General features: G+C 34.7%; 1 protein-coding gene across 1 annotated transcript in view; it reads right to left on the reverse strand.

Moving 5' to 3' along the window:
* The window catches only part of TTN (titin), a 240,400-nt gene that overhangs the window by 115,507 nt on the left and 100,476 nt on the right, over nt 1-24,417 (reverse strand). The window contains 15 exon segments of the mRNA XM_054069478.1: nt 3,518-3,667; nt 4,011-4,085; nt 4,390-4,470; nt 4,716-4,796; nt 5,101-5,184; nt 5,871-5,951; nt 16,932-17,018; nt 17,217-17,294; nt 17,500-17,574; nt 17,781-17,858; nt 19,085-19,417; nt 23,284-23,355; nt 23,591-23,668; nt 23,973-24,035; nt 24,286-24,369. Coding sequence (XP_053925453.1) covers nt 3,518-3,667; nt 4,011-4,085; nt 4,390-4,470; nt 4,716-4,796; nt 5,101-5,184; nt 5,871-5,951; nt 16,932-17,018; nt 17,217-17,294; nt 17,500-17,574; nt 17,781-17,858; nt 19,085-19,417; nt 23,284-23,355; nt 23,591-23,668; nt 23,973-24,035; nt 24,286-24,369 — 1,500 coding nt within the window.

Genomic DNA, 24,417 nt, shown 5'->3' on the forward strand with positions numbered 1-24,417 from the left:
GGGCACCTTGGGCACTTCAAAGATATTAGTATATTTTAGTTTTGTGGGCACTATAGATGTGTATGAAACAATAAGACAATCAATATTACACGCACACAGCCTTCCTTGATAAAGCACTGTGGTTACATTCAGCCACTCGTTATTCTTTGCTTCAAACGTAGTATGAGCAGGTGGTTTCTATTTCTGAGTCAAGGTGGCAATGTAGAAAACATAGGCCTTCCCTGTAACAGTTGATCAGAGGCTTATCTGAGGAACCCTCCATTTTTCATGACTGTGTGTTCTGCACTGGTTGTGGCGGTCACTGTTATCTTTTTACTTGCTACTTGGATATTATCACTATTTCTATCCTTCAAGTTGACTTCACTTTTTTTTTTTTTTTTGCTTCATACATCAGCTCTGGCTTCTGTTTTAGTCACTAGATGTTGCTTATAACTGTTTCCTGTTATATTAATATGAATTATTTAAATGCCATTAATGTCAGCAGTGTGAGATGGTACCTCACTTGAGGAATGCCATTATATTTTGGATGGAGAGAATCTGGTGGCAGAGGAAATGGTTACTTTTCCAGCCAGCATTTGGGACTTCCTAAAGGAAATGAAATAACACTGCACTACATCAATCTACAGTATGTACAGTTTTGGAGTCTCTTAAATAATATTTTCTTATTTTAATTATAACATCTCTTGTTATGATTAATCTGAGAAAATAAATGTCTCTTACAAGGCTCAGTGAATCAAACATTCACAGGAACTTTACAGCTCTCTGGTGATGTACATACCTTGTAACAACTTCACAAATCACAAAGCAGAGAATGTAGATATATAAGCAAAACACAGGGCAATTATAATGAATAGTTTAAACAAAACTCTTTAAATGGAGATTCTGCTCCATTGTTCTACCCATGGCAACACAGGTACATAGAAATATCTGCAATTATTTTGCTCTATGCTGAAATCTTCTGTTTCTGCTTGTTTTGTCACTTCTTATAGGATCGTTATGTTGGAAAAGAGCTTTAAGATCATTGAGTCCAATCATAAACCTTACACTGGCAATTCCCACTCAACTGAGTACTAAACTGTTCCTTTCTAATAATGTGAACAACAATTTATGCATACATTTTTTTGTTTGCATCCATAAAGTTCATCATACCTGCTTGATTTATTGCTATAACCTAAGAAATAAAATCTTGCTAATCCTAAGCTTTTTGAATATGCTGAAAAATTAGTATAACAAAAGTCTGGATTGTTTTAGTTGAGGAAGCATTTCATGCCTCTGTACAGCATTTCATATTTGGTAGATCTCCCTCACATTTTAGATATCAGATTATGTAGTGAAAAATCAATTTTAAATGAGAATCTTTTCAAAAAATACACTCCTTTCCCCTTTCCTTACGATTATAATTGCAGAGGCTTATACCTTTAGCAAGTAGAGATCCTGGTTTTTTTTTAGGAGCAACAATGGGCACTGTTTCAGCCCTTTCAGGCATCTCAGGCACTTCAAAGATTTTAATGCATTTCGCAATTACAATACAGCTGAACATAAATACAGGGATTGAAACACAGAGGACAATAGAAATAGAAAAGTAACAATCTGGCACACAATCACACCCGGTGTGATTTGTTTAGTAAGCATCATTTATAACTTCAGATTTGAAGAGACAGAACAAAAGAGTTTAGGAGAATACTTAAGATTAGGTATATTTATGATGCATTAATGATAACATATACCTCTGGTTGATGGAAGTTCTGTTTTTTCAGGAAGAGTTACAGGAATTTTCTCTTCTGGGAGAGGCTTTTCAGGAATTGCAGGCTCTTTAAAGATATTAGTATCTTTTAGTTAGGTGTATTAAGATTTAAAATGAGCAGTGAAACAGTATACTTATAAGAAAGAAAAGAGATCCTATTCATAAGAGGTACCTTTAGACTGTGTAGACCGTGGGGCTGCTCGTTTTTTAGGTATAGCAATGCTCTCTTTCTTTTCGGTCATCTTCACTGGTGGTGGTTCCTCAGGTGCCAGAACAGGCTCTGGTTCTTTGGATGCCACGTCAGGCTTTGGTTTTTGAAGTGCTGTAGAAGGCTTTAGTTTTTGGGTTGCCAAATATGGTTCTGCTTCCTCAGGCACCATAACAGCTTCTGGCTTGCAGGGTGCCAAAACAGGCGTTGTTTCTTCAGGTCTTACAATAAGCTCTGGTTTTTGGGGTGGTGAAAAAGATTTTGTTTTGAGGGGCACCACAACTTGCTCTGATTTTTTGGGTGGTGCAACTGTCTCTGACTCCTCAGGTGCCACTGTGAGCTCAGGTTCCTCAGAGGCCACAAATGGCTCTGGTTTCGGGCGTTCCATAGCAGGCCTTTTTTTCGAGGGTGTCACACCATGCCTTTGGGGTGGAATATCAGACTTGGGTTTCTCGGATTCCACAACAAACTCTGGTTTCTCAGACACTATCTCATGTTCTGTTTTTTGAGGTTCCACAGCAAGCCTTTGTTTAGGGGGCATCAAACCATGCTCTAGTTTTTGGAATGCCACGTCAGTCTTGAGTTTCTCAGGTACCACAACATGCTCTGATTTTTGCGATGCCACAACAGATCGTGGTTTTTGGGGTGCCAAAGCAGTTTCAGGCTCCTCGGATGCCACAATACTTTCTAGGTTTTGAGCTGCCACGACAGGCTTTTGTGTTTTGGCCACTCTAGCAGGTTCTGGTTCTTGAGGTTCTGCCTCTTGAGGCTTTAGTTTCGGGGGTCCTGAAATGGGCTTTGGTTCTTGGGAAACTGGAAGAGGTACTGTCTTTTCTGGGAAAGTTGTCTTGGCCACTTTATGTACATAAAAGATATTAGTTCTGAATTTAAGAACCACACAGACAATCATATCAAATTTAACTGTATCACAAAACATAAAACCACAATTGTAATGAAAACTTTAAAAGCATATCTGGTATCAATCATTTATGTTGGCCTTCTTAAGGATTAATATACCCCATTATGACTTTTTTCCTTTTTTTTCCTCAAATATACACAAGCTCACACACAAGTCTCCTGCCCCCATAAACAAGACATGACAATTAGAAGTGCAATGGATTGGACAAAAGATATTAATAATATTGCAGTTAATAAGCTGAAGACTCTTTCAAGAATTAGCAGTGATGGCATCTAATTTTCTTGGTGAAACTGCTGGTATTTTAGTACATTGATATCTTCTGCTCTTAGCCCCTAGAATGGGTACTTCCTTTTCTGCTTATATTATCACTTCAAAGATATTAGTTGTGCTTATTTTCATGAACCCAAGTGGGTAGAGTAGTAAGAATAACCCAAAATATTGAAGAAGAATAAATGTAAAATATAGGCAATTCAGACATCCAAAATCTGTCACCGTTCTTCAAAAAGGACCCACATATTTACACACATATATGAATATACAGGAGAAGTTTAATTAGAATCTCAGAAAACTGAACTCCTAGGAAATTACAGTGTTAAAGAAAAGAGGAAAAATATTTTTCTTGTTATTTTATTAGTCTGAGATTTACCTTTCTCTGGTAGAGGTTCTGGTTCTTCAGGTGCAGCCTCTGGTTCTGGGACAAGCACAGGTTCTGGTTCTTTAGGCACAACCTCAGGTTCTGGTATTTTAGGCACAGGCATTTTCTTTTCTGGAACAACTTTCTTCACCACTTCAGGTCCTTTAAAAATATGTGTTTGTTTTACTTTCAGGAATTTGAAGAATTCGAGAATTAAAAAGGCAACAGTAGCTCCACGGTGAAAACTATCAAACAGCATTAGAAAACAAAGACTCTTTATAAATAGTCTGTTTTGTTGATATTGCTTGATGCACACTATTGATAGCCATTGTTGCTTACTGGAAGCTATTCACAAGTGAAGATGACAACATTTATAAATATCTGTGACATTCATACATATTAGAATATAAAAAAAGAAGATATATATATTAGAATATAAAGAAAGATAATATTTAGAGGAACAGACTAACATTTCTGTGCAATTTTATTAGTATTGAACATGTACCTTTAGGTTCTGTTTTTTTAGGAACTTCAATGTGTACTTTTTCTTCTGAAATCACTTTCTTGGGCACCTCAGGCACTTTAAAGAAAGTAAGTAATTTTATTTTTTTGAAATTCAAACACACATCTGCAGTGTTAAGTCTCTAAGAAAAGTAAAAATCAAGGTCATCAGATGCATCAGTGGTTTTGGATGTGAATATCAGCTTTTTTCCTTGCCAACAGAAAATTCTTTCTGATGACTCACTAAGGTAGAGATACAGAAACTACAATTAGATAAAAAAGAAATTATAGAACATTTATAATAAAAGTAAATTACTAATATGTTAAAATTGTACGTTAGGCAATTAAGGGGTTTTCTTTAATTAATTGTGCACAGCAGTTACCTTTAGTTGGTGCAGGTTCTGGTTTCTTTGGTACTTTAACTGGAACTTCTTCTGGGACCACTTTCTTTGGTACCTCAGGCACTTGAAAAATATTAATAACTTTTACTATAAGAATTTAATAAAAACATTAAAGCACAACAGCAGATCAATATTAGTGAAAACACTAATTATGAAGATGTATTTTTTTCACACAATGCATTTGTTTACTTGAAAAACTTTTGACAACAGAACAAAACTCTAACAAAGGTCTTGGTACTGTCTTCTATAGTGTTAAAACAATAAAAGAGTGATTGTTTTGATTTGGCTCATTTTGTCATGACAAGTACCTTTTTCTGGTAGAGCTGCTGCTTTTTTAGGCTCCGCAACGGGTATTTTCTCATCTGGGACTTTCTTGGGTACTTCTGGCACTTTAAAATTAATAATTATGTTAGAACTAAGAAGTTAAAGAAATTTAAATAGCATTAGAGTGGAAAAAGAAACAGACAAAGAGACACCAGGTAACATCAATTAAACATAATATCCTCTACAAAATAGGACTTTTGCTCTCAACCTTGGTTGAGTCATTTGAGAGGAGTAAAAAGGCTGCTCCCAAAAATGAAATTAAAAAAACCTCAGAGTTTATAAGATTGAAAAATGGAGAAATAGTGCCAAAATGTTCTTAACAGCGAAAGTAAAAGAAATTATTGCCAAAGTTTTATTAATGGCAATTACCTTTAGCTGGTGGTACTTCTGGCTTTTTAGGCACAGCAACTTTGATTTTCTCTTCTACGGCTACTTCCTTGGGTGCTTCAGGCACTTTAAGGAAAGAGATTATATTTAGTTATCATATGGAATTGTACAGCTCTGTTCAACACTTTTCAGTAGAAATTGAAAAGTAAGGTGATTCTTAAAGGTGCCATTGATCTGAGATGTTTATTGACTTCAAATTCTTTTATGTCCCTGTAAAATCTGAGGAAACACCTCTGTGTCCTTGGAGTTTCTCCTCCTTCTATATTATTTTTCCACTTTATTCAACCACCTTCTGAATCTCCATTTGACTAAGGCTGCCATTGTCCATTCTGTGTTCCTTGTTACATTCTTCTATGCAAGATGACTTCTTGGTATCAGTTCTTCATCTATGCACAGTGGGTTTTTCTATTCTGTGAAGTTATTAAACTCTCTTTAGAGGCTAATTTTTCACTGTCAGCCAGAAATATTTCAGATCACAAAACCTCTGTTTTCTCTTTAAGATTGCTGCTGTGGTTCCCAAGTATTGGTCTCATCTCTGCCCAGCCTCAAGAGTATTTCTAACACAGTGGCACAGCAACTACAGTTATGATTCAAAAAGAAGCATTTGAAAACAGTAGCATATACAGAACTGTGAGCACAACAAGTAAAAGTAATAGGACAACACAAAGAAACAATAAAAACTAATCTCCACAATCAAGGAAGAAGGTTCTTTTCTCTTCAAAATTTTACTTATCTGTAGTAGTGCAACATACCTCTAGATGGTGGTGGTTCTGGTTTTTTAGGCACGGCAATGGGTACTTTCTCCTCTGGAATTTTCTTGGGCACCTCCGGCACTTTAAAGAAAACACCATTCATTTTTATTATATTTAAGGCATCTAAAAACATGTAAATTATTAAGAAGAAAGAGTCTCATGAGACGCATATCAGAAAGAAATGTAAGTTTGGGTAAAAAAAGAGATCCATTATGCAAAAAATGTTGTATACTATTACATACTAGTAGGATTTTTTTATAAATGAGAAATAAATGATAACTTTTTTTTTACTCTAAACCCTACTGCCCAAGGGAAATCTCCTCACAGAGACACCATTATTGACATTTTTCGGCGTTACTCTTGACTTTTTAGGCACACAAAGATGTGCTTTCTCTGCTGAGACAGATTCTTAGGTACCCTGGAGACTTTAAAGATATTAGTCTACTTTTAAGAATTACAAAAATAAAACATGCAATACACAGAAATAAGACAAAACAGGTAGATATATAAGGATAGTCTGACAAGAGTTATGTGTTCTGAAAACTCTCTGTGGTTCTATCCCTCTGGTAAATAACAGTTTGCAGTGACTTTCCTGAGGATCTTTCATCATGCAGTAGTGACATGCCACAGAAACTGATAGTACAGCTACATGAAAGATATTTACTGATTTCAATTTTAATTTCATGGTGTAAAGACGAGTTGAGAAACAAGAAAAGGGACATATACAACATAAATGCCACGAATCTGACACAAGAGAACCATGAACTATTAAATCAGAAATGATGTAAGAAACACAAAAGATGTTATTAGCAAAAGACCTAAGTTCTATTATGCTATACCTTTAGATGGTGGAGATTCTGGTCTTCTAGGCACAGGAGTGGGCTGTGGTTTTTTAGGCACAGCAAAAGGCACTTTTTCTTCCAGAATACCTTCCTTAATGACTGTGGGCGCTTTAAAGATATTAGTTCACTTTAAGAATTTAAGTAGAACAGAAAGACAAGTCATAAAAAGACACAAGTTCGTAAGGTAAGTAAAGTACTGACAGAATTAGCACAGATGTTAATTACCTTGAGCAATAACTAAACCATGAACATGAATAATTTAATTTTCCTGGAGTTCAAGACTTTGTAAATTTCAGGGAGAGATGATGAAGAAGAAATATACCTCTAGGTGCTGGAGCCTCTTCTTTTCTATGAACAGTAGAAATTTCTTCTTCTACATGCATCTCCTCATAAACTTCATGTACTTGAAAGATATTATTTTAAATACTTAAATTAACTTAGAATAATTCAGAAAACAAGACGATGTGAAAGATAACGAACAAGCACTAAAAAACGTTCAAGCTCGTCTTAAGATATACAGTTTTATTTTATATCTATCCTTAAAAATAAGATTATTTTAAATGAGGGAAAGGAAAACAATCTCATATTCTGCCCTGATGTGCCCTTTGCAGCTTGCCAGAAGGACGACGTATGGTAGATCCTAAACTGAGCTAATTAATTTACTGCAAAGAGATAAGGTCTGTCTATCTATGCTCTGTCTTTTTTATTCCATCCACTCCCTGCACCCCTTGTATTACTATCACGTAGCAAGGTTCCCTGCAATTGTCTCTTTTGCGCATAAAGTTAATTTTCCCCTTAAAAGCAACTACAGGTGATATAATTTTTAATTTCTTAAAATTAATTTTATATCATTGCTGCTAACTAAAGCTGCTACCTAGACTCTGGTTTATGGTAGAAAGAATGTTCTCAAAATTATTAAAGATTTACACATGAAAACACATTTTTATCTACCAAATCCTACCAAAAAAATTTTATACCTTCAAGGTATGAAGCTTCTTCTTTAGGTGGAGCAGGAGGTATTTTTTCTTTGTGGACAGCTTTCTTTGGTACTTCAGGAACTTAAAAAATATTGCTTTGTTTTAGAAATTTGCACTAGAAAATATGTATTATAGTTTTGCAAAACAATATTCTACTAGAATAACATGAAAATACGTGGTATTAACCTCTGAATAGAACTCAGCAAGTTCACTGTTCTTCTAGCTGTCAGAACTTACAGGTCTGTACTTGCCCTTCCCTGAAAAGGTGGTAATTAGGGTATTTTTTATTTTCCTTATCAAACAACCTTTAGGAGTTTTGCCATTTTAAAGGATTTTATTTTTTGAAATTTCAAAATTACCGATAAAAGCAATGGGAAACTCCATTGCATTTAACTAAATATTATGTTTCAAACATCTATAGAGTTCTTCAGTACTGTAAATTTATTACAAAACTGTGTTTCTATGAAAAAAAAATTGTGGCTTGTATTTTGCTCTGGTTGAAATTATTACCTTAATTCTGCCTTTATTAAAGCCCCTGACATGACTGTAAAGAGTGTTTGTGCAAACATGTTCCTGCAACAACCTTTTAGATTTTTTTTAAAGGTGTTGTTCAAGAAAGTATTTTGGGAAACAGAACATAAGACAATAAGCGAAAAAAAATTGGGCTAGTACCTGGTCATACTATGAATTTCTTGTCTACTAAATTTCTTTGGTTTTGTCTAATTTTGTCTTTTTAAAATTTATATTCTTGATGCAGAATGTATCAGTCCATCTAGGCAGATGCTAACGCAAGACATAAGTAAGAGATGGTATTCTTCCTTGAATTTGTTTTCCAGAATGAATTATTCTGTCCTAAAAATTGCTCGTTAGTTCAACATATGAAAAAAAGATGTAGAAATAATTTTTTAATTCTTTGTAAATGGTTGCAAAATGACTGTTGTGATCTCCCAGTATGTATCCTCTCTTTAGTCTTACAAGAGAGATCAAATGGGAGAAAACAATGTGTACGGCACCTGATCATACTATTCTAGAAAACCAGCTATATTTGGTTCTCACTTGATACCTCACTTTTGAAAGAAGCTACTGAAAATACATTTGGAGGTCATGTACCTTTAGCTGGAGGAGCTTCTTCTGTAGGTACAGCAGCAGCAATTTTCTTCGGTGGGACAGTTTTCTTTGTCACTGCAGGTACTTCAAAGATATTATATTTTTTAAAGAATGTTATACTATACAAAATGTAAGTAACAAAGACACAATGCAGACACACAGTATCTAAGGAAACATTAGAATGCACACATTAAATAACAGATTAGCACACAGAATGATGAAGATAGATAATTAATTTGTAGCACACATAGTGCTTTAAAATTGCTTGAACAGTTGGTGTACCTTTAGCTGCTGGAACTTCTGAGTCACTAGGAACAGTAACAGGAACTTTTTCTTCTTTTGGAACCTCTCCATAAACTTCAGACTCTTTAAAGATATTAGTTTATTTTACATACTTTAATATAATTTACAAGACAAGATTAGAATGACAACGTACAATGCAAAAATGCAGACGTGTATGGACAAAGAACTATTTGCACATAAATTATTCATATTATCTCATTTTAGCCTGATCATTACCTACTATTGATCGACTTGACCATTCCCAATCAGTTAAAGTTTTCAAGACTATTTATTTTATTTTATAGTTACTAACAATTGTAATTGAATTTTAGATGTCCTCATCTGGCGCTAACTATCTATGACCCAGCTCTAAAATAATTGTCTCGCTTAAGATGGCTCTTAAACTAGTGTCTACTTAAGACAATTTCTTTGGTCCAATGTGGCTAAAGCACTTTCCTGGATGAGAAACTCAGTTTCTCTCTTAATTGTATTTATGTCTCCCGTTAATAGAGGAGAAAAGAACATTTTAAAAACACTAAGCGATAACTAAATTTGGGGGGAGATAGAGTCTCAAAGATGTGAATGTGAGTTACTTTTAAATAATCGAAAATGAGTTGAAAATGCCTCATATTTTACAGAACAACCCAGAGCATGAATTGATATAATCTGCAATATACTGATTGGTAGATATGTCTTTGCTGTACCTTCATAAGAAGGTGGCTCCTCTTCCTTAGGAATAATGGTGGGTACTTCCTCTTCAAGGACAGGTCTCTTACGAAACTCAGGAACTTCAAAGATATTAGCTTTCTTTTAGTAACCTCAGAATAATTTTCAACTTTTAAAATACCAAATAGAAACAAACCCAGAAAACTAAGCTCTTTCAAGGTCTCAAATACCGTGCCTTTTTGAGAATGAAATAAACAGTTCTAGAACTGTCTTACTGAAGCAATTAGCTACGCGAAGAAGTTTATAGTTTCTGTTCTCAAAGAGCATGTCATTTGCTTTTCTCACTGTATCATCATGCATTTCCTTCTGGTATGTGTAACAGCTTTAATGGTTTTAACTTACTAACTCTTGCCCTATTACTTCTCCACCAATATCACAACTAATATATTGGCTTCAAAACTCCAGTTTAAATTCACAACTATAGTACAAATACAAAAGCACTGAAGCATTGCTAGAGCCAGTAGCAATGCCTCCTCAGCATTTTTTCACTAATGAATAAATGTATTTACTGTTTAGCACATGTACAGTGTATATCTGGAATATTTGCCTCAGAGATTTCAACTTATCACCAAGAGCTGAATCTGCACTTGGAGACTAAATGCTCTGGCCATGGTGTAAAGAACATGAGGATCATTTTAGAAGATGTTAGTTGGGGAGAATAACACAAATATTTCTTTTCCATAAAACCTCATATTAAATGTTCCTTTACCTTTCATTGGTGGAACTTCTATTTCAATTATATGTGTAGGTTTCTTTTCTTCAGGGACAGTTCTTTTGGGAACAGCTGGCCCTTTAAAATATAATTTACTTTTAGGGCTTTCAAAGTTATTTGGAAGAAGTTAGGAAGAAGAAGAGAATATCAAACAAGGAAGACTCGTGAAACAACAAAAGACTAAATGCTTCCTGAAGGATCATCTATGTTGATGTTAAAGATTAGAGAGAAAAATAACATATTACAAAAATATTCTTGAAAGACAGCCATAGATTTGCATAGTGGAATCTGTTTTTTGTTCAGAAGAAACAAAAATATTTCTGTTTCCAAGCTACTTTCACATGTAGCTTAATGATACAACACACATCTTTTAAAATAATTGTCACATATTTTCAACAAATGACTTGAATGCAACAGACAAAAAAGACTCAACTACAAACAGACGAAAAAAACACTGTGGGGACATAAATATGCACACATTTTTTCAACAAATAATGAAGACAAAAGACAGAAACGAGAGTTCATGATTCATGACAGTGCAGAGGAATTATACCTTTAGCTGGTGGAGTCACTTCCTTTTTAGGAACAGCAGGTAGTACTTTTTCTTTTGGAGCAGGTTTCTTTGGCACTGCTGGCACTTTAAAGACATTAGTGGTTTTTAAGATCTTTTGCAGTATGAATATCATGTAAGAATACAAGTTAAACAAACAGCAAACAATGCAAAGTGTCAGAAAATTTAGAAAAATAAAAAACATAGTGTCCGCAGTTGCTATTGAATGACTTATCTGGACTATTTTGCTTGGATTCAGATAGCTAGAGCCTTTAGTATTCACTGAAAGAAAAATGCTGGGTGAATTTTCTACTTGGATAAACCTTAAAAATTAGGTTTCACAAACTATCATCTCTAATTAATGCCAGCTGGGAATATGCTAAGGTCTTAATTTCCTACCAACTAACTCCAAATCTTTATGCAAAAAAACCCCCAACCAACACAACCTTTCCCACTGTTTTCATTCTGATAATTCATGCTTGAAGCAGCTATAAAACTTTGCACAAAAGTGAATTCCTGCAAATTATGTGCTCTAAACAGAAAATTACAGAGCTCCAGACTAGTACAGTAGCTCTGCTAGCATCCACTGATAATTACTACTCATAACACTTATCTTTTGCAGAGCCTGATACAGGAAACACCTTTTACAATTGTATGCATTCCAGAACATGATTAGGTTGAAAAATGTCCAAGTTTCAGGGAATTCTGTAGAAAACTAGTTTCCCTGATATGGTCCTATATCTCAAAACACTTCTATTAGTTTATTCATCTGCTTGTTTTCAATGATAAGTTGTGAAATATCACTAGCACTGTGATGGCAAAAATGAAATCTTGACAGTCCTGTCTGCACTTCCTTTGTCCTCAGAAAGTATAATAATTTTTCTCAGTTTTCATTTGTTAATTAAATATTTTTCTTAATAACTTAATCCTGTCTTTGACTGCACTGTGAAAGAAATCTAAGGGTCTAGCAGTCAAATCAGAATAGGTAAATTATTGGATTTGGGGTTTCAGAGACTCAGGAAGAAGGCTATTTTTTCAAATTTATCTGATAACTGATGTACCTTTAGCTGGTGGAGCTTCTTTTTTAGGAACAGGAACAAGTACTTTTTCTTCTGGCAGAGGTCTTTTAGGCACCTCAGGCACTTTAAAAAACATTTAATTATGGATTTTAAGTTATTTGTGAGAAATTACAACAGATACAGAGACAACAAGCAGAACAATCACTCATTTGTAGAGGAACCATCTCATAATTTATGCAGAGACATGAACAGCCTCAGAGTTCTTGAGCAGAGATATCTAAGGAATACCAGTGTACATCTTTCTGGTACATTTTAGATGCACTTTCTCTTTGGCATGAAGGATCCTATTATCATAAATTTAAATGATGAGAGGGAAGGTCCTAGTGGGTTTTAGTATCTCTGTAGCACATAGGTGCTAAACCGAGCAAAAGAAAAAACATTGACCTGTAAAAATATTTAATTAAGGCTGAAGCTGAACTGCATCAGAAAGTTATCATTTACTTTGCTTGTGTCATGTCTACACTGTCTCGCTCTTGGGCACTCAGATGCAGAATCCTCCCTTTCCACTCTGAAGGGAACAATTCCTTAGGAAGGAACGGGAGAGACACAATCTTCGAATGAATTTATCATTGCCAGCAACAGACTCACACAGGACTACAAATGCAGAAAAATATAAATAAACACACAAAGGCTTAAGCAGTAGCTTGGAGCTCAACAAACTAGAAGAACAAAGAAATCATGACTTGATGTACCTATAGCTGGTTGGATTTCATAAGCCTCTTCATATACCTCTTCATATTTCTCATAGATCTCTTCCTTCTCCTGAAACTTGTACTTTTCATAGACATCATATTTTTCAGCAGTTTCCTCTTCATATTCCTGTTCCTGAATCTCCTTATATCTCTCAGGTTCTTCAGGTTCCTCATATGCCTCAATTTCTTCAGTTTCCTGAACCTCCCCAAACTCTTCAAAACTTTCATATGTCTCATACTTCTCATATTCTTCATATGTATACTCATACTTCTCCACCACAGGAGCTGGAACTTTTTCTTTCTGGACAAGTTTCTTGGATACTTCGGGCACTTTAGAAACAGTATTTTTGTTAATATCTTACAATTATTTATTTTCTCTTTTAGAATTAATCAAGATGATCCATACAGAACAGAAAATGTATACGATAGCCACAAGCATAAGCTACATTAAAATGTAAGAACGTGCTCCTGAAACAGTATATATATTATAAAAGATTTTAGGAATAAGAAGGCAAAACACATCTTTGAGAGGAATAAGCAGTAATGTATCTGTACCTTTAGTTGGTGTTGGTTCTTTGGGCTTGCGCACAGCAGCTGGCACTTTCTCTTCTGCAACAGCTCTTTTATGCACCTCAGGGACTTTAAAGATACAGATTTATTTTAGGAATTTAAAAAAAGCACCTTTGGGCAGTGTAAGTAAAAAAGCACAAGAAACAGAGCTGTGTGGTTCTACAATGTGAACATGGATAATGAAGAGCTTTAACATAAATTCATGCAGAAATCTCATACAATAAAGACACAAGTTAGAAAGAAGGAACCCAAGAGTATTTTTAGCATAAATCTTAGTTATAACTCAGAGTACATATACCTTTTGCAGCTGGAACTGCTACTTTTTCAGGGGGGGCAGCAAGTACCTTCTCTTCGGGAGCAATCTTCTTTGGCATCTTGGGTACTTTAAAGAAAATGCCTAACTTCAGTGTTCCTTTGCACAATTTTTAAATGGACACAAACCCAGAAGCTTACAAATAGCAGAACAGAAACTTACAAACAAACAGTATAGTGACAAATATAGTACAAGACAGACATACTAAAATGTCCCTTGCTATACTCAGCTTGTATGAAGAATGTTATACACTAATGATAACAGCACTTACAAACAGCAATACCTTTGGCTGGTGGAGCTGGCACCTTTTTAGGAACAGTTTCTTTCTCTTCAGGAACAGGTTTCTTTGGCATCTCAGGCACTTTAAAGACATTTTTTTATTTAAAGAATGTCATCCGACAGTAGTATGAGAAAGACAACAGAAAACATATACAGACATAATGAAATAAGAACTGATCTGCAGAATGCATTTTAATTGTTTTAAAGGTGAAACAGAAAAACCCAAGATCCGTAAGCAGACTTCTTGAACAAGTCAATTAGTTTTAGAGCTTATTTTTCACTAGGAATATGACAGACACTCAGACATCAACAAAAAAAGACAGCAGGGACACAAAACTAACATGAATAACAAATAAAATAAAATAAAATAAAATAAAGACACTGGATGAGAATAACAACACATAATTTTCCTAGGTATTAATTTATATACCTTTTGCTGGAGGATGCTCCAGTTTCTTAGGAGGGGGCACTGTCGTTTTTTCTTTTGGGATAGGTTTCTTAGGAACCTCTGGCTCTTTAAAGATATTATTTTGCACAGATATTTAAATATTACTTTCAGAACATTAAAGACACAAAAAAAACCCACATAAAAAAACATGAAACAAGATCACAAGCTCCCCCAAAAGAGCAGTAAGATTTACATATACCTTAGAAGAAGAAATAAAGAAGAATTTTAATGAGCCCAAAAGATCTCATGAGTAAATTGCAAGAAAAGGTCTTGTACCTTTAGCTAGTATAATTTCCTCTGGAATAGTTTCCTCTTCTTCTTCCTCAGGAGCAAAAATCGCAACCTTTTCTTCAGGCACAATTTTCTTTGCCTTCTCAGGTACTTTAAAGACATTGTTTTAAGAACTTCAGTATCACAACATCACAATGAAAAATTCATAGCATAAAGCAGAAGGACACCAACTTTAAACTAGCAATAACAATAGAAATAAGAGAAACTTTATTAGATATTTTCTATTCCTTTGAAAACAATGTCAATTGAATTATAAGTATTATGAGAATTAGCTCTTTTACCCAGTTTGTAACTACACAGCATCATTGCCCATGGAAAACATTAGCAAGATATGCTACCAACAAGAGGTTATAGAAGATTGTTAGCATTTGATTTTTTACATAGAAAGCTTCCAATGTCTGCTTTTCAATTTTTCCTAAAAGTATTAGCTGTTAAGGTAGAATTTTTTAAGCACCAAGGGATCGCCTTTGCAGTAGTTAGCTTCCACTTTGAATTTCACATTTAGGATATGTCTTCCGGTTATTCACATGGTCTGTTGTGACATGATTTGATTTGATTTTTATATAAATCTAGCTAAAAGGCTTGAGATTTTAGTATATTCTCAAGGTATATGTCAGAATGATCTCCCTGTATTAAAGAATTTCCAGGAAAGGGACCATAAAATATTATTCCCAGTATTTCATTAAAATAAAATTTAAACTAGTTTAAACATTAGTTCTGTGTAAGAATTATCCCAAAGTGGAAAACAAGCAGGTAATTCAAGGCCTGATTATCAGCTCACTGAAGTTAATAACAAAATCAACAATCAAGCTCTGCCTAACACTGCTCACTGCGCGACAGAAGTAGGGTACTAGAACCAAGGTTCTGATTTTACTTAACTATTACTTTATTTTTAAAATGAGGTCCCACTGAAATATGAAAATGCAAGGGAAATATTATCTGTATATACCACAATGGGATATACCTTTAGCTGGTGGAATTTTCTTTACTTTAGGAACTGCAACCGGTACTTTTTCTTCTGGGACAGGTCTCTTGGGCACCTCTGGTACTTTAAAGATATTGTTTGATAAGAAATTTTCCATGACTCTTAGAGCATCAAAACTACTAAAACCAAGCAACAAATTCACAAAGACCAATAATAAGAAGAAAACTTTCCTCAGAAAGATAATTAAGGTTTACAACCAGCTTAAAACAATCAACAAAGATTAAGATATTTTAAAGAACCGATCAAAGATTTCTGATAATTTTCAAGCAGGAATGGTCTACCTTTTGCTAGCATCTCTGGCACAGCTTCCTCTTCCTCTTCTTCTTCTTCTTCTTCTTCAGGAACAAAAACAGGTACCTCTTCAGGGGGAGGTCTTGGTATTTGTGGCACTTCAAAGATAGTATTTAATTGAAGAAAACTTAGACACAACATCAGAAACCAAGAGACAACTTACACAGAAGCTAAGGAGTATGAATTAGTAAGTACATTTGTCACAAACGGCTACAACACTTCAGTTACATTCTAATAACGAAAATACAGAAACAATAAGAAACATCAGCCACATGTTCAGTTATGAGAAGAGATACCTTTGGCTGGTGGAGGCTCTGGCTTTTTATGTACAGGGACAGATACTTTCTTTTCTGGAACTTTCTTGAGAACTTCAGGCACTTTAAAGACATTTTTGTGTAAGAAATTAATTTTCAATGTAACAAAAACATAGTAATATTGTAACTACATAACTGATATTAAGATAGCTACACAAATATTGTAAATTTAGTTGTATGTGAAAGATAAAAGTAATTTTATCTGCAGAGGCATGCATAGATGTAAACTTACAAATGTACAGACAACAGCATTACAAATTGGTATAGTAAGGCAACAGGGGAAGCCTGGCTGTTTAGGTATAGTGTTTCTCTTTTGGAGCATCTGTTTTCGTAACAATGAATAATTTTAAATAATTTAGATATTTAAGATCCAAAGGACAGAGACAACACAAGACATAAACACAGAAATTTTCAAAACGTAGAATAAGCGTAGCTTCCATGACTAACAGCAAGAGGACAATACAGTGTCCTGATTAAACATAGGTCAGTGAGCGGTTCAGTATCAAACACACAGTAGTACAAAGAATGGGATCGTTACTTGCAGTCTTCTATAGCTGAAGAAACAAAACTAGAATTATGCAGTTGAACCAGAAACTACTGTACCTTTGGCTGGTGGAGGTTCTTCTACTCTTTTAGGCACGGGGACAGGCACTTTCTCTTCTGGCACAGGTTTCTTTGGTACTTCAGGCACTTTAAAGATATTATTGTCATTTAAGAATTCCATTTTTGAACCATAAGGTAGAGAACAATTATATGTTTCAATAAAGTCAAATGACAAAAAGGAACACTGAAGAACAGAAAACTGTACATTACATCAAAGAAAGAGAAAAAGTGAACAAAGATGGATTTTTCTTTTTTTAAATCACATTCTGTCGAGAGCTCATATACCTTTGGCTGGTGGAAGTTCCTTCTTTTTAGGTACAGGAACCTTCTCTTCTGGCACAGGTTTCTTTGGCACTTCTGGAACTTAGTAAGATATTATTGTAAATAAGCTTGGCATAAGAATAATGGAATCATGGTGCACATGCCAGTGACACTAAACAATTAAACACAAAGAACCACAATTCTTAAGAACAAAAATCCTCTTACTATCCCAGTGTTTAACACAAGTAAGAAGATAAATGAAGACTAGAAGACCTTTTTCATCACAGATAATTACAAGCTCATATACCTTTAGCTGGTGGAGGTTCCTTCTTCGGTACTTGGACTTTCTTTTCAGGTACAGGTTTCTTCGGCACCTCAGGCACTTAAAAAACATTATTTTGGTTAAAAAAGTAATCCACAGGCTATTCAATACAGAACTGAAACAAAAAGTAGCACAGCACAAACATTTCATATGAAGAACCCACTTCAAACAGAACAGAAAAAAGTAATGGTCAAGAAAGGCATCTGAAAAATACTGCAAATTTCATATTGAAGGGATATCGGCTAACATAAAGAGACAAGATATACCTTTTGCTGGAGGAACTTCTTTTTTCTTCAGAATAGGTATTTTTTCCTCTGGAACAGGCTTCTTGGGAACCTCAGGCACTTGAAAGATACATCAATGTTTTAGGAATTTACTTCTAAACCAACAGGAACATAAAGTGCAGGCAAGCATCACAAATACATATTCAAAACACACAGGTATGATTTTACATAGTTTGATCACTTAAGACAAAATAAGATAGCCAACAGGTTACATTGACCTATAATGTCCATTATCCCAGCTCGGCCATTGAGGTACTCAATAAAAATATTTTTAACTTCAAGGGCTTTTTGCTGATCAAAAGATTGAATTAAGACAGAACGTGACTTTTAAGAACCAGCTATTGAAGAAGGTTAAGAAATCTTATGGTGAGGCAACCTGCAAAAGAACAGTTCCTTCAATTTTTGGATGCTTATCACAAACATTGTGATAAATAATGGCTAGATATTTAGTGGCTTTAAAACTTCTCATTGTAACACTTCTCAGTCATGTAAAAAGATGTATTTGATCATATTAAATAAGACATTGTTATATATGTATTTATTACATATTGCAGATTATGTTTTTATTATATTTTTATGTTACAATGTAGAAGGGCTTCATTACCAAGATCATGGTGTAATCTAGTTGTCCTCTCTAAGGAGTTACTAGTATGTTCATCCTGTACTAATTATGTTGACAATTTGTACCAGGACCATCAAAATTATTCCTAAGGAAAACAACTAAAAATAAGAGTACTTAAATATGGCAACTTAATAGTACTTTTATATCTTTGCTTTCCATGAAAGTATTTTATTCACTTCAAGAAATAAATAAGCAATAAGTATAGGGTTTTCAAAGATTTTTGAGAGGAGGTCAATGCAACTTCTGTTCCTAACCAACTTATTTTCAAGTACTCTACCTATATTCAGTAAAAACACTGTTTTTTTGTCTGTGATTGAAGAATTCTCATAAATATTTCTAAGTACAACAAACACAGCGTGACAGCAAATTGGACCCCAGAAGAGGATGAAATAACAGCCAGGTAAATTTTCTTAATGGGTTGTACAGACTTCATATGAAAGAGGAATGAACATGTATGACATGCAACATTTAAATTTATAGAGATAGGAGCAAAGAGCAGACATACAGCCACCACACATTTTCTACACTCTATACTAGTTATCAAACATCTTGAAAAAGGGCATTCTGTGAAATACATTGGAACATATTAAACCAAAAATTTGGTACATTAATGGAATGAAAAAATATTACTTTTTCTCACACAAATCCTAAAATTAAAGTATACCTCTAGCAGGTGGAGGAGCCTCCTCTTCATACTGAGGAACTTCTGACTCTTCCTCCTCATACTCAGGAACTTCCTCTTCATAATAAGCAGTTTCTTCTTCATAATGGGTAACTTCTTCGTCTTCATAATAAGGAACTTCATAATGAGGAACTTCCTCCTCATAGTGACTAACTTCTTCATAACGGTGCACTTGCTCCTTGTAATGGATTACTTCCTCCTCATACCTGGTGGCTTCTTCCTCTTCGTATTTTGGAATCTCTTCTTCCTCTTCATACTGAGGAACTTCAACATACACTTTTTCTTTTCGGACAACTGTCTTGACTGCTTCAGGCACTTGAAAAGATATTATTAAAAGAATCTTAAAATTTAGGAAATAAATCTTACTAATTATAAGGATCACAATGCATTGTCAAATAAGAATTAAACCAAAGGAAGAACATTCCATAGAAAACAAAACAGTATTCACTGTACATGGAACACAGAAGACACAAAAAACATTTATACTGTATTTCAACACTCTGTCCGGTCTACCTTTGGCTGGTGGTCTTGCAATTTTTTTAGGAGGATAAATTGGTATCCTTTCTTCAATGATAGCCCTCTCTGGTATGTCCGGCACTTAAAAGATACAGTATATTCACATGTAAGAATTTTGTAAAGCATTGCTTAGAAGTAAAAATATTCTTGGCAAGAAAAACAAAAATAAACAAAAAATAACCACAAACCCACAAATATCTTACAAATACATGGCTGATATGCAAACGACAAGGGTGCTTATCGGACATGTAGTTATGGAAGCCATTAGGCTGATATTCTATTACATAACAACAAACATTTTAAGATGCCAACATAAGCAACTGATATGATTCCTGCTTCAGCCACTGCAGACAGCAATGACGTTAAGCTTGCTAATGGTCAGAACTCACAAATTCAACAAATTACAAAATCACTAAATCCCACTGTCCTCTGCGGCAGCCCTTCTTCACAGTAGTGACACTTTGCACTATCTTGACCAGGAGTCTTCAATCACTGGTAACAAAAGATTTGCATAGGAAACTCTAGATGAAGATGAGGGAGCACATAGAGAAAAACTTTGTGGGTGACTGACAGTGTATGAGAGCTTTGTTCTAATTAAAGGCAAAAGACTTAATTGCTCAGTGAGGAAGGTGCTTTTTCTCTTTTCTTGATTGTTTTAAAAAGTGGCTTATTTCTTCACATACATCAAGGAGCCATTTACTGTAAGAGCAGGACAGTTTCCAAAAGATTGAAGTTCAAATACTTTCAAGTTTTAAGATTTATTCAGTAAAGAATGCACACTGTTTAAGCACGGTGTTCTCTTTTTCATAACAGCAGTGCATGGGTCTTGTCTTTTGAGGCAGGTGTCTTGAAAAATTTTTGACCAATATAACTGGAAAGTGCATGGAAAATTACCCTAGCATTTTAGTACCTGGGAGACTACTGGACTTGGGAAATTGGAGATTAACTTCAATATTTTCTTAATAGATTGAAGATTTTTTTTTTTTACCATCTTTAGAGACAGAAATAACTCTTTCAGATTTCCAAATTTCTACATGATTTCTTCATGACAAGATACAGTCAGTGTAGGTGAGTGGCTGCCACAAGTCTTGATGCTTGCTAACTGGGTGTTATTTTGGGGGAAATCTGAAAACTGACCAAGTCTTTAAATATATTCTGGCAGAGCTCTTCTTGATATTTTATTGTAAGAATCAGGAAGATCTACATTTGAAATCTTAAACTAAAACTGATTGGAACTGTGGATAATAAAAGGACTGGATAACAAACCTGCACTGTTCATGTCTGCCCTTCCCAGGAACCTCAGGATCATTTGTATTCTTCTGCCCTGGCTACAACACCACTATTTGATATCCCATGGGAGAACCATTGCATTTAATGACCTTCTGTTTTGACTCCTTTTTTTTCCAGACCAGCAGGAACATTACTCCAGCCTTACAGAAAGCCAGTCAAAGATACTCTTCCATCCTCCTCTTAGTACTCATGATCTGCTTGTCATGCCATCGAACTCCAATATAGAGACTAAACGGGATATTTACCTTCACGTTGATGTGATTGTATTAATCTTCCATGGTATGAATATTATAACACATTTTTTTATTAACAGCAGCAGGTCTAAAAGCACTAAGTATGAGATATCTTGCTGCTCATTTTTCACAGATCAATACATTGCCTCCAGAAAGGATCAACCAACGACTTTTCTTTAGAAGCTGTGGACTGTTTGAAGCCCTTGAGCTGGCAGGTCCAATATAAAGGATTGTGCTAAGTGTCTCAGCCAGGCAGGCAGCAGCATAGGTAAAGGTTTTTAATTTGATCTTCAGATTTGGGTGAGGAATTGCTGTCCCAGAACTGGAAAGGACAGGCTTTCTTTTCAGAAGAGGAAAACATGTTAATATAAACTGAGGAATAGGCTGTCTTGTTTCCCCTCAAAGGTCAGACAGGTGGCAAGATTTGCGAAGGAGGACCTAGCGAAATGGCTGTGTTTCCAGGCTTCCACTATGACAACAGTAGCAAGCAAGGAGTAAAGATTTAAACCTTTTGCAAAATAGAAAGTGTTTCACTTTCAGGACAACCTGATGATCTGCACAAGACATTACATTGTCTTTTGTTGTCTTTTTTTAAGTAGATGACATGATGTAAATTTGAACACAGAATCTTTTTAGTCCAGGCATACCTGTGTATGAAACCTCCTTTTCTGTGTGAAGAGAAATGGATACTTCCTCTGACATAGCCCAGTGCTCTTCTTCTGTTGGTACTTCAAAGACAAAGACTAATGTAAATACTTTTCTCTGGTGCAGTATAATGTACAATAACAAATATCCCATTTGGAGTTTCTTAGAAAATTAGTTATTATTTCCTGACACCTATCATGCCCAGAGTAATTGGGAAAAATATATCTCCAGAGTTTCTCAAAGACTCTGTTAAGGTTCCCCTGGGACTATAGTGGAACATAGTAGATGACTTGGCAGTGTTAAGTTAATGGGTGGACTAAATCTTAAGCGTCTTTTCCAACCTAACTGATTCTGATTCTAACATTAGAACTTCAAGAAAGGTGTCAGACTAGCAGGCTTGAAGCTCCGGTGGTATTGCATGAGGACAGTCTGTTCATAGATTAATCCATAGGTAGGAGTACCTTCTGGTGGTGGAGACACTTTTCTTTTTTGAACAGCAATGGATACTTTTTCTTCTCTGGCAATTTTCTTCGGTGCTTCTGGCACTTTAAAGATAGTAATTGTGAGAATACTAAGATCTAAAAGAAGTCACACTTTTTCTGAAGTTCAAATGAAAGAATTATGGACAAACAATTACACAGAAATAGTACACATTTACATAGCACAGATATTTATAATAAACGCAACAATCACACAAGACATACAAACATAAAGACATTTAAATGAACAGAGAAAATAACCAGCTGAAGATTCAATGCGTAGCAGCTAAATATACATAAAATACTTTGAAGACTACTAGTATGGGGGGTTCCAGGTATAAATTCCCCAGATAAATTAGACATTTTGAAACAATAAGCAGTTTTAGTAACAGCAGAAAAATAGTTAAATATTAAAATACTGTCTACTAAAATAATACATATAATACTAGAATAATATAAATACACCTAAACAGACAACAGCATATTCACACATCATGAAATAAGATGGAATGATTGAGATGAAAGTAAGATGTAAATAATATGCCTTTGGGCTTCTCAGATTCATAATTAAACCACAGAACACCACACTCACAGGTGACATAACAAAATCACTTTTCAAACACAAGAAAATGATAGAAAAAAAGGACATATTTTTAAGTTTGAACCCCTTCACTGTATATTGACAATATTGTAAAATATTGATGATTTTTCTATGTGTATTCGTATTATTTAAATTCTTTACTGAGTAAATGTTTTTACTCTGCTTTCCAAAGCTCTTAAGCACAGAGTGATCAATGAAGTTATATAGTGTCTAGAAAATGCAGTGAATGCAGCTGTGCAACTGTTCTTTGTTACCTCTTGCATTCTTCTGCCTGGGAGAAGACAAAGATCCTTTCATTTATAATCAAGTCAGAAGAGACTGGGATTTTTTTAACCAGGCAGATGGTAAGTATCATGCACAGGGACATCCGATATTTAAAAGCCTTCTCTACTTTCATATGAACTTCTGTATATTTACCTGGAGGACTTGCCGCTTTCTGTGAAATTGGAACAGGTACCTTCTTTTCTGGCACAGGCTTCTTGGGCACTGCTGGCATTTTTTTTTAAAAAAAAGTTCATTTTAGAAGATTTTGAAATAATCACTATTTATGAATGTAATCAGAAGACAAAACACAAATGCAGAGACTAAACATTTCTTCAGGTCAGATTAAAAAAAGACAGCAAACACTGATCATTACAGCTTCTGTCAGACAACTAGACATTATAAATGTAAATCAGTATTCTGAAAAAAGACTCCTCTAGTGTAGCTCTGAAAAATTATATACCTTTTTTTGGTGGAGCCTCCTCTTTTTTAGCAACTGCAACTTTTTCTTCTGTGATAATTTTCCTGTGAACTTCAGTCACTTAAAAATAATGTTTAAGAATATTTAATTGCAATATTTGAAACGTAGACATATGTAAGTTCTTTATACTTATCTAATTCTTTTTAAAAGAAAGTGCTAAACAAACTTTGACAGCAACAAAAATGAGACACTGCAGAAGAGTGTATTTTACAGGCATAGCACAAAAATAAGTAAAAAGAGGAGATCTAGACAGAGGTTACAGACACTAACAAACAAAAATTTAGTTAAGTAAAATGCCTAAACACATATACTGTAAGGCCAAAGAAAAAAATCTCCATGATAATAATATTCTCAGTTTGTTTACCTATGGTGGATGGAGGCTCTTCAACTTCTGTCTCAAAAGTGGGTACCCATTCTTCTGTAGGCTCTTAAAAAAGATTGGGCAATTTTAGAAAACTTGATTGATTTCACCAACAGGTATAACATAAAAGATGAAGTAGCACATAAATCTCATCAAGACAACACAGATCACCTTGTAGACAAATGGACATAAGTACATGTTTAATGTTGAAGAAATTTGATGTATAAGATACATTTTTTATAATCGTGCAGATATGTTAAAGATGAAATGCACAATAAAAAGCATTTTTTGCAACAGGAAAAATCCACTGATATACCTCTTGCTGGTGGAGCCTCCATTTTTTTAGGCACAGGTACAGGTGCTTTCCCTTTAAGAACTGCTTTCTTACGAATTTCAGGAACTTTAGAAATATGAGCAAGACGAGAAGGAAGATGAGAAAGAATATTAA

Source organism: Cuculus canorus, chromosome 6 (assembly GCF_017976375.1).
Source record: "Cuculus canorus isolate bCucCan1 chromosome 6, bCucCan1.pri, whole genome shotgun sequence".
Lineage (NCBI taxonomy): Eukaryota > Metazoa > Chordata > Aves > Cuculiformes > Cuculidae > Cuculus > Cuculus canorus.